Source organism: Salvelinus alpinus, chromosome 27 (genome assembly GCF_045679555.1).
Source record: "Salvelinus alpinus chromosome 27, SLU_Salpinus.1, whole genome shotgun sequence".
Taxonomy (NCBI): domain Eukaryota; kingdom Metazoa; phylum Chordata; class Actinopteri; order Salmoniformes; family Salmonidae; genus Salvelinus; species Salvelinus alpinus.
This window is the reverse complement of record NC_092112.1, coordinates 45,529,826-45,545,521: the sequence shown is the minus strand read 5'-3', so window position 1 is coordinate 45,545,521 and position 15,696 is coordinate 45,529,826. Positions and strand designations below refer to the sequence as shown.

Genomic DNA, 15,696 nt, shown 5'->3' with positions numbered 1-15,696 from the left:
AATAAAGCGAGGCGTTCACCCAGCACTGTTCACAACACAGCAGCCTGCATGCTTCCTCAGAGGACTCACTAATACCAAATTATATCACCCACACATTCTCTCTGTCATACACTCACTTTCTCACCCTCTTTCTCACACACACACGCACGCACTCTATCTTTTTGTGTTCTATTTCACTAACTCGAAGTCACTCTACCATCCTCTCCACTACCTTACTCTTTCTCCCCCACATCCTCTCTTTCTCCCCCACATCCCACACACACACACACACACACACACACACACACACACACACACACACACACACACACACACACACACACACACACACACACACACACACACACACACACACACACACACACACACACACACACACACACACACACACACACACACACACACACACACACACACACACACACACACACACACACACACACACACACCGGTTAGTCCTGGGGACTAGCGGTCACTCTCTAAATGACTTTTTTTTTTTTTAAACATGAATTTAACTAGGCAAATCATTTAAGAACGAATTCTTATTTACAATGACGGCCTACCCCGGCGACACCCTACAGGACTCCCAGTCAAGGCCTGATGTGATACAGCCTGGATTTGAACCAGAGACTGTAGTGATGCCTCTTGCACTGAGATGCAGTGCCTTAGACCGCGGCGCCACTCGGGAGCCAAACTAACATGTGTGCCAAAACATCCACTACAAGGGACGAGAGGAAGAAGGGGAAAGCAGCACTACATGTACCAGAGTAATTATTCTTGTTTTGATATAGCAGCCGGAACCCCAGGGGGCCTCTGATGCCTATCGGGCTGTGTGATTGCTTTGTGAGAGGACGATGTCAGAGAGAAATAAAGAGGAACTACATTATATTGTTATCACATTTCAGGTAAGACCCAGATGCAGACAATGTCAAAGTAACAACAGTTTATTAATCGATCAGGGGCAGGCAAAAGACAGGTCCAGGGCAGGCAGATGGGGAAGATGGGAGACACCTGGAGGGGGGTGGAGACAATCACAAAGACAGGTGAAACAGATCACGGTGTGACAATTGTGAGCCTTGCTGTTTTTATAAAGGCTTATGGTTTAATCAGACAGGACGAGATGAGGAAGACAGAGTAGCGGGATTTCCGGGGCGCCATTTGTCACGCAACACCGGCCCAAGTCCATTGAAGAGATTATGACAGCATGCTGGGTTGAGTGTTGTAGTAGGATACATTTATCAACAGACATATGGAAATACTTACAAAAAAAGGAAACATTAACAGTTATATTTGAGTATACTTCATGTCATAAATCGGATTTTAGAATATATATTTTCTTCAAAATATATATATATATTTTTTTACTTTGGCAGAGTTGAGGAAATAAATGAAATTAGGGAAGACAAGTACATTGAGAGGTAGATGTGATTCATGTGCCTTTATATGAAAAGAAAAGAGGGAAATTGAAAGGGTGTTGACATTGGCAGTGGGTATAAAAATATCTTCCTTCAAATATCTTCCTGTCGAAATATTGAATTATGTTATATTATGCACATGTCCCCTATGGTGGACAGAACATGTTACTACTACATTACACAGACGGAACATTTTCACCACACAATAATAACAGGAAATACACACTTTTTTTTAAACCTCAGATTGGTGATGATACAATAAAAGTCATCACGATTACACAAAATCGAATGCTTAAAACAGATCAATATATTTGGTTGAGTACCAGTGTTTTTGTCATATGCGACTGTTTGTGGCAGAACCCTGAACGCTGCTGTCATTTTCCAGACCATTGTGGCAACAAAATGTTTTGTCTGGCCTCAATACCACACACAGATTTGAAGCTCAAACTATCACTCAAATGAAAGACAACTCCTGTTGCTATTTAGAAATCGATGTGGGAATTCGATTTGTTGAAATTATACAGTCAAAAAAGTGTCATTTCCTTTTTCTGTACAGGCCATCTACCGTGAACATCTCCCCACAGATATGAGTTGATAAATGGCTAATACAGGTTCTCATCTAGTAGTACACCAAAGTTATTTGACGTTTGTCTGTTAGAAGAGTGCAAACGGTACATGTTGCCACAATTATAGTCCTAGATCCATTGATTTCAATACAATATCGATGTGAGTGATACATTTGTGCTCGCTATTGATTAAAGTGTAACAAGCTAATACATTTCAGTGTAGAGCGACCGCTTGGTAAACATTGGTGAGTGAGCAGTTTTTTTAGGTATTAATACAAGTAGTCTGAACACAAGAATTACACATGTGTTGGGAGTCATTTATATGTCTCGGTCTTCAACATATCACATATTTCTGCATATTGATATGAATTTGGACATTTAAAACCAGTGTTTGATATTTGGCTATAAATTTTAAAAAACATGACAACAGGAAGCGGCAACAGCATCAGTTTCAACTTATGTTTAAGTAAAATAAATGGTTGTTTTAACATAATTTTTTTTACAGGATTCTACTTAATCAGGTAAAAACTACTGAATGATTTCTTGATTTTGAAGATATTACTGAAATCGTGAAAAACGTGTTGGTCTTGCCTACTTATGGACAGGGCCTTGAGGAAAAACACTCAAAGTAGAAAACAACCATTAAAATAAAAGCTGATGCATCCCCTTTCAAGAGGAAATAAAACAACTTTCCTCAATTGCCTGGATGAGATAAGGGATTACGATCTGTCTGAGGAGGAGAAAATAGGGAAACAAGATGCATGAAATGCAAAGAGGTTGACACAGTCTTCTGTTAACTTCTCTCCTCTCCGATAGAGTAGTTGCAGTATTGGTTTTGGCACTAACAGTAACAGAGTTGTGACTCTTCAGAAAAACGTTATTCTTCAACTAAGAGCAGAATAAGTGGTGCTACAGTAACAAAAATTCCCCCAGGATGCCATTTTTTCAATGCACCGTAAGCCTGGAGTGTATCTTGTAGCTGTGAGACGTGACCTTGACTGTGTGTTGTGTACAAAACAGCAGAGAAGACGGTCTTATCGGCCCCTACCCTGTGCTGATAGCATTACAACACAGTAGAGAGAAGGTTATTTTCAGACCTCCATGAATCTGGCCTCTTGTTAAGGATACAGGGATCCTGTGTGTGTATTTCTTTTCTCTCCTTCTCCCCTCACAGGTGGCAATCATCATTCCCCAATCAGTCATCAATCTGAAGACACACCTCCTCACTCACTCACTCACTCACTCACTCTCTCTCACTTTGTCCGTTACCCTGTGAGTATTGGATTTGTTATGGTGTTTGACTGTTTGTTTGATGATGGGAAAGGGGGTACCAAGACAAGTCGCCCATGGGCATACACTACCCGTAGGAATACTTTGTCTGAGAACACTAGTTAGAACTGGGCGGACCACCCACTATTTTTGGTTAGTTAGTTAGCTGTATTGAAGTAGGTTAGTCTAGCTTAGGGGTGTTTTTGGATATTTGTTTCTTTCCTTGGGTCCAGCTCAGCCCCTTTTCCCGCTCCCCATTACCGTGTGTTTACAAATAAACCATGAGTGTTAGATGGTAATTTAGTTGTGTGTGGTTTTTCGTTCTCACTGTTTCGTTTTCACTATTCTACTTTGCATGAGTTATGTTACGGGTCTCGTTACCATCCCCGTAGACTGCAAGGCCAAAGGGATTCGTAACACCTCTCCTCCCTTTTACTTTCCCTCTCAATATCTCTCTCCCCCTCTCAAGGCTGTCAGTGTGAATTGAAGCAGAATCATGCTAACTCTGGAAGACATTGCTGATAGGATTGGAACCTGGTCTGGTCGTCTGCTGCAATAGCCAATCCGTGACAATGACTGATGAGTTGAACATTCTGAGATGCCGTTCTGCACACCACTGTTGTACTGTACTGTTATTTAGTTTGTTTGTGGCCCACCTGTTAGCTTGCACGAATCTTGCCATTCTCCTACCTGTCATCAACGAGCTGTTTTCACCACAGAACTGTCCATTCTAATGTTCAATCAAATAGTAACTGAATGCCTTGATGCCTGTCTGCCTGCTTTGCATAGCAAGCCATGGCCACATGACTCGCTGTCTGTAGGAGCTCCCGAGTGGGACAGCAGTCTAAGGCACTGCATCTCAGTGCTAGAGGCGTCACTACAGACACCCTGGTTTGAATCCAGACTGTATCACAACCGGCCGTGATTGGGAGTCCCATAGGCTGGCACACATTTGGCCCAGCATCATCCGGGTTTGGCTGGTGTAGGCCGTCATTGCAAATAAGAATTTCTTGGCCCCTCAAAGTCAGAAAACTCCCCTACAACCCAGTAAGACATGACATTTGAGACTTGACTTTGCTAAGTAAACTAAATGAACGCCAACCAACACAATAAAGGACCTTTAAAGTTCACCAGGCTCAATTCAGATACATAGGAATCCCTCAACACTAGACGTTTCTAAAGTTAAATGGAGAAACAAATTAAAAGTTAAGTCATCAATGATAGGTAATAGTTCAAAGTCAGAAAGTCTCTGTTTCCCTCTCTCTGGTTCTCTCTCTCTCTTTCTCCCTCTGAGGGAGATGAGGTTGTGGCAACGCAGCAGTTTAATTTCATTTTACTTTACAACCTGCCCATCCAGGTACAAATGGTGCTAATCAATCACACAGACAGTGTGATTAAACCACCTTAGCGTAGCTATTCAGATTATATTAGCTTCAACTTTGGCTTCCATAGCTTAACATAGGCTGTGTAAAAATGTTAGCTTGGCTCAGCCTCTCAACTGACCGTAGTATTAGCAAAATGAGGACAACAACACTCTCGAAACGTAAGCCTCCGGAAACATTGAGTTAATTAAACCCCTTCAAAACCAGTAAATAGCAGACACACACTCCTAATCACTCCTTTTAATTATATACTTCACTCCGTTTTAATTATATACTTACATACAACATATTGTTGTAGCTTCTCCCCACACTGGGAAGAAAATGACAACTGTTGCAGGGAGATAAAAGTAGAGTGATTAAAAAAAGGCCACAAAGTGCTCTCTTCTCGTCCCTCTCTCTCCCCCTACGCCTCTCTCTCCCGCTCTAAAATCGGTTAATTTAATAAAGCTGATTGATGAGTTTAATCAGTGAGACGCTTACACGGGGCTTTTATTGGATAATTGAATGCGTGATTAATAAAAGCTATTATCAGCAGACAAAAACACAGACACAATCGACAAACTCGCTGGAGGAGAAGAGCACTGTCGGGCAACACCCGCCCCGGAATAACAAAATGTCTTCCCTTTCCGCCCTTTCATTTGTTTACATTCATCTATATGTACTGTAAACAACTAGCTGTATTCATAAAAACAGAGGAGAAATGATGTTGACTTGGTGATATAAGGATTGATATGCCCCAATAAAAATGCAACGGTTCTATCGCTCCCTTTGAGTGATTCAGAAAATGTCTCTCTACTACCTCCTGAGCTCTTAATCTCAATCTCGCCGCTTCTTCGCCTGTCTCTCCATTAACATCATCCTTCTCTCACACTCCTCTCACTTCCTCTCCGTCGCTCTTTCTGTCTCCTTGATTTCTCAGACTGTCATCTCATCATCCTTTTCTTCCTCTCCTTTCCACTCTGCTCCAGCCCTCCTATATCTTCCTCTTTATTCATGGGAGTGGCTTAGCTTGCTTATTTCTTCTTTCCTTCTTTCCTTCCTTCCTTCCGGACATTTCCCTGTACCTTCCTAAGCCTCCATTCAGACCTCCAATTTCCATATAGCCATACATTTACTATATGTATAGTACACTGAAATCAAAAAAGCAACATGTAAAGTGTTGGTCCCATGTTTCATGAGCTGAAATAAAAGATCCCAGAAATGTTCCATACGCACAAAAAGCTTCCTTCTCTCATATTTTGAGCACAAATTTGTTTACATCCCTGTTAGTGAGATTTTCTCCTTTGCCAAGATAATCCTTATCCTGACAGGTGTGGCATATCAAGAAGCATTGTGCTGGGGACAATAAAAGGCTTCTCTAAAATGTACAGTTTTGTCACACAACACAATGTTACAGATGTGTCAACTTTTGAGGGAGCGTGCAATTGGCATGGGGACTTCAGGATTGTTCACCAGAGCTGCTGCCAGATAATTGAATGTTGATTTCTCTACCGTAAGACGCCTCTAACGTCGTTTTAGAGAATTTGGCAGTACGTCATGTGGGCGAGCGGTTTGCTGATGTCAACGTTGTGAACAGAGTGCCCCATGGTGGCGGTGGGGTTATGGTATGGGGCAGGCATGAGCTACGGACAACGAACACAATTGAATTTTATTGATGGCAATTTGAATGCACAGAGATACCTTGACGTGATCCTGAGGCCCATTGTCGTGCCATTCATCCGCCGCCATCACCTCATGTTTCAGCATGATGATGCACAGCCCCATGTCGCAAGGATCTGTACACAGTTCCTGGACGCAGGCATGGTAATGACTGTGTAAAAGTTGTGTTACGGTACTGACCGTACAGGGTCTGTGTTACGGTAAGGATGGCGCAGTGGTTGTGTTACGGTACTGATTGAGCAGTGGTTGTGTTATGGTACTGACCGTACAGTGGTTGTGTTACGGTACTGATTGAGCAGTGGTTGTGTTATGGTACTGACCGTACAGTGGCTGTGTTACGGTACTGATTGAGCAGTGGTTGTGTTATGGTACTGACCGTACAGTGGCTGTGTTACGGTACTGATTGAGCAGTGGTTGTGTTATGGTACTGACCTTGCAGTGGTTGTGCTGCTGCAGCAGGGTGGGTACATCTCCTCCTATGGGCATCTGTTTGGCCAGTTCCTTCTCCTTCAGACAGATCCACCTCCACAGCTCCTCCAGCAGGCTCTGAAGACGACTCCAACGCTCTGCACTCGCCTCCAGGTGAGCACTGGAAACAAATGGCCATAATATGGTTAAATTATGGTTAAAACACAGTCACAACCCAGGTAAAATATGTTCACAATACGGCTATAACCTGGTCATAACATGGTTAAAACACAGTTACAACCCAGGCGGAAAATATGTTCACAATACGGTTATAACCTGGTCGAAACATGGTTACAAGAATGTTATGACATGGTCAGGTCCATCTCCATGTAAAAAGCAAGTTGCACAAGTCTTGGAGTGGCTAGTGTGTGCCGGAACGACTCAGAGCAGGAGCCTCCTATCTCCTGGGTTCTGTAGCCTGAGACACGAGTATACCCCCTGGACAGGACTCTAGTCTATCGCCTGGCCATACCCCCAATCTATCTCCTTAATGCTGAGGAAGCAAGTAGAGAAGCACCGGGTCCCATTTTTTAAGTCTTTACATGGTATGACTCTCAGGACAACAAACAAACCTCAAGGCCTCTAAGTTTATCTCCATATAAGCAGCAGGTTAAACCAGCCATACAAGTCCTACTGGTTACTACAACAGAATAACATGGTCAGACCATGGCTAGACTGGTGAGGTTGGGGTGGATTGGTGTGTCAACCATTACAGTTGGCCGCATTTCAAAGTAGCAAGTTTGCTGGATATCTCTTGTCCAACATCTTGAAGCATTAAGACCTGGAGACAAAGTGAGCATTAGAGGGGAAATCTACTCTCTCTGGAGGGCAGCCAAAACCACTTATATTGGAGTGTATGTGCGTTGGTGCATCGTGTGCATCAAAGTGTGTGGATATATAGCATAATGTGCATTATTATTTAATGTGTGTGTTCTTAAATGTTTTGTTTTGACATCCTCCGCTCACCATAATGCGTCTGACCATTATGTACAGCAGCAAAGTTTCATAGCAGCTACTCATTATTATTATGTACAGTAATTAAGACATAATGTGCTCTAAATAGTACACACATTGCAGCACACACACCCACGCGCTCGCATGCACAGGCACAGTGCATGCACGAACACAGCACACACACACACGCGCACAACCTGCTGACAGCTCAGCCTTGCCTCCATCCTATGGAGATACACAGAGTTACATGGTTTATAGGGAATAATAGTGCTCTTATGAATATGCAGTTACTTTCTATCTTTATGGAACGTTGCGGTGTTTCTGTCTTATTTCACTCCATCTGTGTCTCTTTTGCCTAGTAGTAGTTGGGGCTTTCAGGCTGTGAAGTGTTGATCTTCACCTGCTCCTACCTTCGCCTCGCATAACATATTTTACCCTCACTCTGCATCTATCTCTTGATCTATTGTTTTCTAGTACGCTGTAACCTTCCTTCGCTATTCCTCACATATTACTTTTCTCCTTTGCTCACCACACCTTTTCTTCCCCTTCACAGCCGTTGCTCCTATCAACATCTCCATCTTGCCCCTGCCACCTTCATTCTCTCTCTCCCTCCATCTCTCTTTCACTCTATGAATATCTTCCACTCTCTCCGTCTCTCTCTTTATTTATGCCAAGGTTGTGGTCGCTCCTCCACTGTTCAGGTCCTGAAGAGTTCCGTGACACCATATTGGTTCCAACTCTCACCGGAGGCAAGTAAAGCATACATGCTCTAGTTACAGTTTATTGAGTGGTTTAATCAACTTAGTAGTCAAATCTGCTAAATTGCTATCCTCGGTCTGCTAACTGCTAACTTGCTATCCCCGGTCTGCTAACTGCTAGCTTGCTATCCCCGGTCTGCTAACTGCTAGCTTGCTAGCCCCGGTCTGCTAACTGCTAGCGTCCTTGCCCCGGTCTGCTAACTGCTTGCTTGCTAACCCGGTCTGCTAACTGCTAGCTTGTTTAGCCCCGGCCTACTAACTGTTAGCTTGTTAGCATCGGCCTGCTAACTGTCTGAATCTCCGTGTCCCCAGTCAGCCCAACCACTCACTGGACCCATATGTTCACTTGGCTACGCATGCCTCTCTCTAATATCAATATGCCTCGTCCATTACTGTCCTGGTTAGTGATTACTGTCTTATTTCACTGTAGAGCCTCTAGCCCTGCTCAATATGCCTTAACCAACCATGTTGTTCCACCTCCTACATATGCGATGACATCACCTGGTTTAAACGTCTCTAGAGACTATATCTCTCTCATCATTACTCAATGCCTAGGTTTACCTCCAATGTACTCACATCCTACCTTACCTATGTCTGTACACTATGCCTTGAATCTATGCTATCGTGCCCAGAAAGCTGCTCCTTTTACTCTCTGTTCTGAACATGCTAGACGGCCAGTTCGTATAGCCTTTAGCCGTACCTGTATCCTACTTCTCCTCTGTTCCTCTGGTGATGTAGAGGTTAATCCAGGTCCTGCAGTGCCTAGCTCCACTCTCACTCCCCAGGTGCTCTCATTTGTTAAATTCTGTAACCGTAAAAGCCTTGGTTTCATGCATGTTAACATTTGAAGCCTACTCCCTAAGTTTGTTTTACTCACTGCTTTAGCACACTCTGCCAACCCGGATGGCTTAGCCGTGTCTGAATCCTGGCTTAGGAAAACCAAAAACTCTGAAATCTCCATCCCTAACTATAACATTTTCCGCCAAGATAGAACTGCCAAAGGGGGCGGTGTTGCAATCTACTGCAAAGATAGCCTGCAGAGTTCTGTATTACTATCCAAGTCTGTACCCAAACAAGTCAAGCTTCTAATTCTAAAAATGCACCTTTCCAGAAACAAGTCTCTCACTGTTGCCGCTTGCTATAGACCACCCTCTGCCCCCAGCTGTGCCCTCGAACCCATATGTGAATTGATTGCCCCCCATGTATCTTCTGAGCTCGTGCTACTAGGTAACCTAAACCGGGGCATGTTTAACACCACGGCCATCCTACAATCTAAGCTTGATGCCCTCAATCTCACACAAATTATCAATGAACCTACCAGGTACATTTACATTTACATTTAAGTCATTTAGCAGACGCTCTTATCCAGAGCGACTTACAAATTGGTGCATTCACCTTATGATATCCAGTGGAACAACCACTTTACAATAGTGCATCTAACTCTTTTAAGGGGGGGGGGGGGGTTAGAAGGATTACTTTATCCTATCCTAGGTATTCCTTAAAGAGGTGGGGTTTCAGGTGTCTCCGGAAGGTACAACCCCAAATCCGTAAACACGGGCACCCTCATAGATATCATCCTAACTAACTCACCCTCCAATTACACCTCTGCTGTTTTCATTCAAGATCTCAGCGATCACTGCCTCATTGCCTGCATCCGTAATGGGTCTGCGACCAAACGACCACCCCTCATCACTGTCAAACGCTCCCTAAAACACTTCTGCGAGCAGGCCTTTCTAATCGACCTGGCCGGGGTATCTGGAATGACATTGACCTCATCCCGTCAGTAGATGATGCCTGGTTATTCTTTAAAAGTGCCTTCTCACCATCTTAAATAAGCATGCCCCATTCCAAAAAATGTAGAACTACGAATAGATATAGTCCTTGGTTCACTCCAGACCTGTCTGCACTTGACCAGCACAAAAATATCCTGTGGTGTTCTGCGTTAGCATCTAATAGCCCCCGTGATATGTAACTTTTCAGGGAAGTTAGGAACAAATATACATAGGCAGTTAGGAAAGCTAAGGCTAGCTTTTTCAAACAGAAATTTGCATCCTGTAGTACAAACTCAAAAAAGTTCTGGGACACTAAAGTTCATGGAGAATAAAAGCACCTCCTCCCAGCTGCCCACTGCTCTGAGGCTAGGAAAGACTGTTACCACCGATAAATCCACTATAATTGAGAATTTCAATATTAATTTCTCTACGGCTGGCCATGCTTTCCACCTGGCTACCCCTACCCCGGTCAACTGCCCGGCACCCTCCACAGCAACCCGCCAAAGCCCCCACCATTTCTCCTTCACCCAAATCCAGATAGCTGATGTTCTGAAAGAGCTGCAAAATCTGGACCCCTACAAATCAGCCGGGCTAGACAATCTGGACCGTCTCTTTCTAAAAGTATCTGCCGAAATTGTTGCAACCCCTATTACTAGCCTGTTCAACCTCTCTTTCGTATCGTCTGAGATTCCCAAAGATTGGAAAGCTGCATCGGTCATCCCCCTCTTCAAAGGGGGTGACACTCTAGACCCAAACTGCTACAGACCTATATCTATCCTACCCTGCCTTTCTAAGGTCTTCAAAAGCCAAGTTAACAAACAGATTACCGACCATTTCGAATCCCACCGTACCTTCTCCGCTATGCAATCTGGTCATGGGTTCACGTCAGCCACGCTCAAGGTCCTAAAGGATATCATAACCGCCATCGATAAGAGACATTACTGTGCAGCCGTATTCATTGACCTGGCCAAGGCTTTCGGCTCTGTCAATCACCACATTCTAATTGGCAGACGCAACAGCCTTGGTTTCTTAAATGATTGCCTCACCTGGTTTACCAACTATTTCTCTGATAGAGTTCAGTGTGTCAAATCGGAGGGCCTGTTGTCTGGACCTCTGGCAGTCTCTATAGGGGTGCCACAGGGTTCAATTCTCGGACCTACTCTCTTCTCTGTATACATCAATGGAGTTGCTCTTGCTGCTGGTGATTCTCTGATCCACCTCTATGCAGTCGACACCATTCTATATACTTCTGGCCCCTCTTTGGACACTGTGTTAACTTCTTCGGGGTAGGGGGCAGCATTTTCACTTTTGGATAAATAGCATGCCCAAATTCCACTGCCTGCTACTCATCCCCAGAATATAAGATAATCATATTATTAGTATATTTGGATAGAAAACACTCTTTCTAAAAAGAGTTTCTAAAACTGTTTGAATCATGTCTGTGAGTATAACAGAACTTATGTAGCAGGCAAAACCCCGAGGACAAACCATTCAGAATTGTTTTGTTTTTGAGGTCACTGAATTTTCAATGAGTTTTCATTTTTCACCAGATTTCTAAGGGACTTGTTTGCAGTTCCTACCGCTTCCACTGGATGTCACCAGTCTTTGGAAATTGGTTGAGGTTTTTTCTTTGTGTAATGAAGAAGTACGGCCATCTTAAATGAGAGTCACTTGAAGTAAATTGTTTGAGAGAGGCACATTACCAGAAAAGTTGCGTCAGTTTGTTTTCTTTTTGTATTGAACACAGATCATCCCGTCTTCAATCCCGGCTCCAGCAGGTATATCTCACTGGTCACCCCCATAGTCAATTCCTCCTTTGGTCACCTTTCCTTCCAATTCTCTGCTGCCAATGATTGGAACGAACTGCAAAAATTACTGAAGCTGGAGACTCATATCTCCCTCACTAGCTTTAAGCACCAGCTGTCAGAGCAGCTCACAGATCACTGCACCTGTACATAGCCCATCTGTAAACAGCCCATCTATCTACCTCATCCCCATACTGTATTTATTTATTTATCTTGCTCCTTTGCACCCCAGTATCTCTACTTGCACATTCATCTTCTGCACATCTACCATTCCAGTGTTTAATTGCTATATTGTAATTACATCGCCACCATGGCCTATTTATTGCCTTAACACCCTTATCTTACCTCATTTGCACTCACTGTATATAGACTTTTTGTTTTCTTTTTTTCTACGGTATTATTGACTGTATGTTTTGTTTATTCCATGTGTAACTCTGTGTTGTTGTATGTGTCGATTACTATACTTTATCTTTGACAGGTCGCAGTTGCAAATGAGAATTTGTTCTCAACTAACCTACCTGGTTAAATAAAGGTGAAATGAAGAAAAAAAAAAATTGGGACCATCATTTGTTTTTCAACAGGACAATGACACGTCCAGGCTGTGTAAGGGCAATTTGACCAAGAAAGAGAGTGCTGGAGTGCTGTATCAGATGACCTGGCCTCCACAATCACCCGACCTCAACCAAATTGAGATGGTTTGGGATGAGTCGGAGCGCAGAGTGAAGGAAAAGCAGCCAAATGAAATTGTAACGTGCACACTTTCAGTTTCTATCGCCTAGTCATCCATTTACATCATTCATTCAGTGAGGAGAGAAACACATTAGTGCCTGGCTGGTTACCAACGTCCCACAGCGCATTTGTCTTGGCCCGTTAAGGTAGGAATAGGTGTGGAAAAAACAGTTAAACAGGCTTTAAATACTTTTCTGTTTGTGATTAAAAGATTCGGACAACTGAGCAATGTAAAATACAAATATTTAGGAAAAGTCAGGGAAGGAGCAGGACGTTTGTTTGTTTTTTGGCAGATTTTTCCCCCTATGGCGGTTCTAGTGTTAAATACTTATTTTCTGTGTATTGGAATATTTTCAAATAATGTGGCCCGAATCAACTACTTATACTGCAAGTATTTGAAATACATTTTTTTAAATAATGGCCTATAAATAGCCTATTTACAAATACATTCCAATATTCAGCTACTTGTCTTTAAAAAAAAAAAAAAAACTTCTGAACACTTACTACGGAATGTACGTAAAAGTAATTGAGAAATAGTATTTCAACCCAGGTCTGTACAGTACTGACCATATGTCATCAGTATCTTACAGTAATGACCGTATTATGTTAGCAAAGATGTGTTGTTTAGTATTATGGGACTGACCGTATGTTGGCAGATTTGGTCTTGAGGTCGCTCCAGCGCTGGTTCATGTCGTCCAGTCGGTGCTGCAGAAACACTGCCTCCTCAGAGGTCCCCAGGGCCTTGACCATCTTGGGCCTGTTCCCGTCCACACTCTTATAGATATCATTATGGGCATCGATCTCTGCCTGGATATCCTACAGAGAAACGGAGAGAGGCTTGAGTTTGAACAAGTCTGTGCTATTCTTTGAGTGTTACATAGAGTACAGAGCTTCAAAGCTGCACACGTATTATTGAATAGTTAAATCAAATCAACAAAATACTGTGCTTGTCACTTTCTATTAGCTTTAAAACGGTGGGACTGGAGAGGGGTGAAGGAGAGAGAGAATGATGGAGAGAAAGCCGTATGAGTGTGCTAGCTGGTCATGCGAGTGTGGAGGGACAGCTAGAGAAGCAAAGAAGGCAGAGCAGTTTAAACATCTTTCAAATGTACTCTACCTACTCAGGACTCTTGGAAAATAAATGCGTTCCAAACTCCTCTGCCTCCCAATAGAGAACCAATTCATTCAAAACCCCCTCCACACCCTAACCAAGCATTGTGGGTTTCCATACTAATAGTAATACCCTACTAATTAGCTGGTTGATAAACTGAATCAGGTTATTTACAACTGGGGTTGGAGTGAAAACCTACAGGAGGGTAGCTCTCTAGGAACAGGGTTGGAGTGAAAACATACAGGAGGGTAGCTCTCTAGGAACAGGGTTGGAGTGAAAACCTACAGGAGGATAGCTCTCTAGGAACAGGGTTGGAGTGAACCTACAGGAGGGTAGCTCACTAGGAACAGGGTTGGAGTGAACCTACAGGAGGGTAGCTCTCTAGGAACAGGGTTGGAGTGAAAACCTACAGGAGGATAGCTCACTAGGAACAGGGTTGGAGTGAACCTACAGGAGGGTAGCTCACTAGGAACAGGGTTGGAGTGAACCTACAGGAGGGTAGCTCTCTAGGAACAGGGTTGGAGTGAAAACCTACAGGAGGATAGCTCACTAGGAACAGGGTTGGAGTGAACCTACAGGAGGGTAGCTCTCTAGGAACAGGGTTGGAGTGAACCTACACGAGGATAGCTCTCTAGGAAAAGGGTTGGAGTGAAAACCTACAGGAGGGTAGCTCTCTAGGAACAGGGTTGGAGTGAACCTACACGAGGATAGCTCTCTAGGAAAAGGGTTGGAGTGAAAACATACAGGAGGGTAGCTCTCTAGGAACAGGGTTGGAGTGAAAACCTACTGGAGGGTAGCTCTCTAGGAACAGGGTTGGAGTGAAAACCTACAGGAGGGTAGCTCTCTAGGAACAGGGTTGGAGTGAAAACCTACAGGAGGGTAGCTCTCTAGGAACAGGGTTGGAGTGAAAACCTACAGGAGGGTAGCTCTCTAGGAACAGGGTTGGAGTGAAAACCTACAGGAGGGTAGCTCTCTAGGAACAGGGTTGGAGTGAAAACATACAGGAGGGTAGCTCTCTAGGAACAGGGTTGGAGTGAAAACCTACAGGAGGGTAGCTCTCTAGGAACAGGGTTGGAGTGAACCTACACGAGGATAGCTCTCTAGGAAAAGGGTTGGAGTGAAAACATGCAGGAGGGTAGCTCTCTAGGAACAGGGTTGGAGTGAAAACATACAGGAGGGTAGCTCTCTAGGAACAGGGTTGGAGTGAAAACCTACAGGAGGATAGCTCTCTAGGAACAGGGTTGGAGTGAACCTACAGGAGGGTAGCTCACTAGGAACAGGGTTGGAGTGAACCTACAGGAGGGTAGCTCTCTAGGAACAGGGTTGGAGTGAAAACCTACAGGAGGATAGCTCACTAGGAACAGGGTTGGAGTGAACCTACAGGAGGGTAGCTCACTAGGAACAGGGTTGGAGTGAACCTACAGGAGGGTAGCTCTCTAGGAACAGGGTTGGAGTGAAAACCTACAGGAGGATAGCTCACTAGGAACAGGGTTGGAGTGAACCTACAGGAGGGTAGCTCTCTAGGAACAGGGTTGGAGTGAACCTACACGAGGATAGCTCTCTAGGAAAAGGGTTGGAGTGAAAACCTACAGGAGGGTAGCTCTCTAGGAACAGGGTTGGAGTGAACCTACATGAGGATAGCTCTCTAGGAAAAGGGTTGGAGTGAAAACATACAGGAGGGTAGCTCTCTAGGAACAGGGTTGGAGTGAAAACCTACTGGAGGGTAGCTCTCTAGGAACAGGGTTGGAGTGAAAACCTACAGGAGGGTAGCTCTCTAGGAACAGGGTTGGAGTGAAAACCTACAGGAG

General features: G+C 43.9%; 1 protein-coding gene across 5 annotated transcripts in view; it reads right to left on the bottom strand.

Annotated features, from left to right (window-relative positions):
• Window positions 1–15,696, bottom strand: part of LOC139556650 (utrophin-like) — a 185,734-nt gene that overhangs the window by 102,611 nt on the left and 67,427 nt on the right. For all 5 annotated transcript variants that reach the window (XM_071370862.1, XM_071370857.1, XM_071370858.1 and 2 more), the window contains exons 2-3: window positions 13,421–13,593; window positions 6,724–6,880 (exon numbers count right to left, since the gene is read on the bottom strand). In XM_071370862.1, coding sequence (XP_071226963.1) covers window positions 6,724–6,880; window positions 13,421–13,593 — 330 coding nt within the window. The remainder of the gene's footprint in view (window positions 1–6,723; window positions 6,881–13,420; window positions 13,594–15,696) is intronic.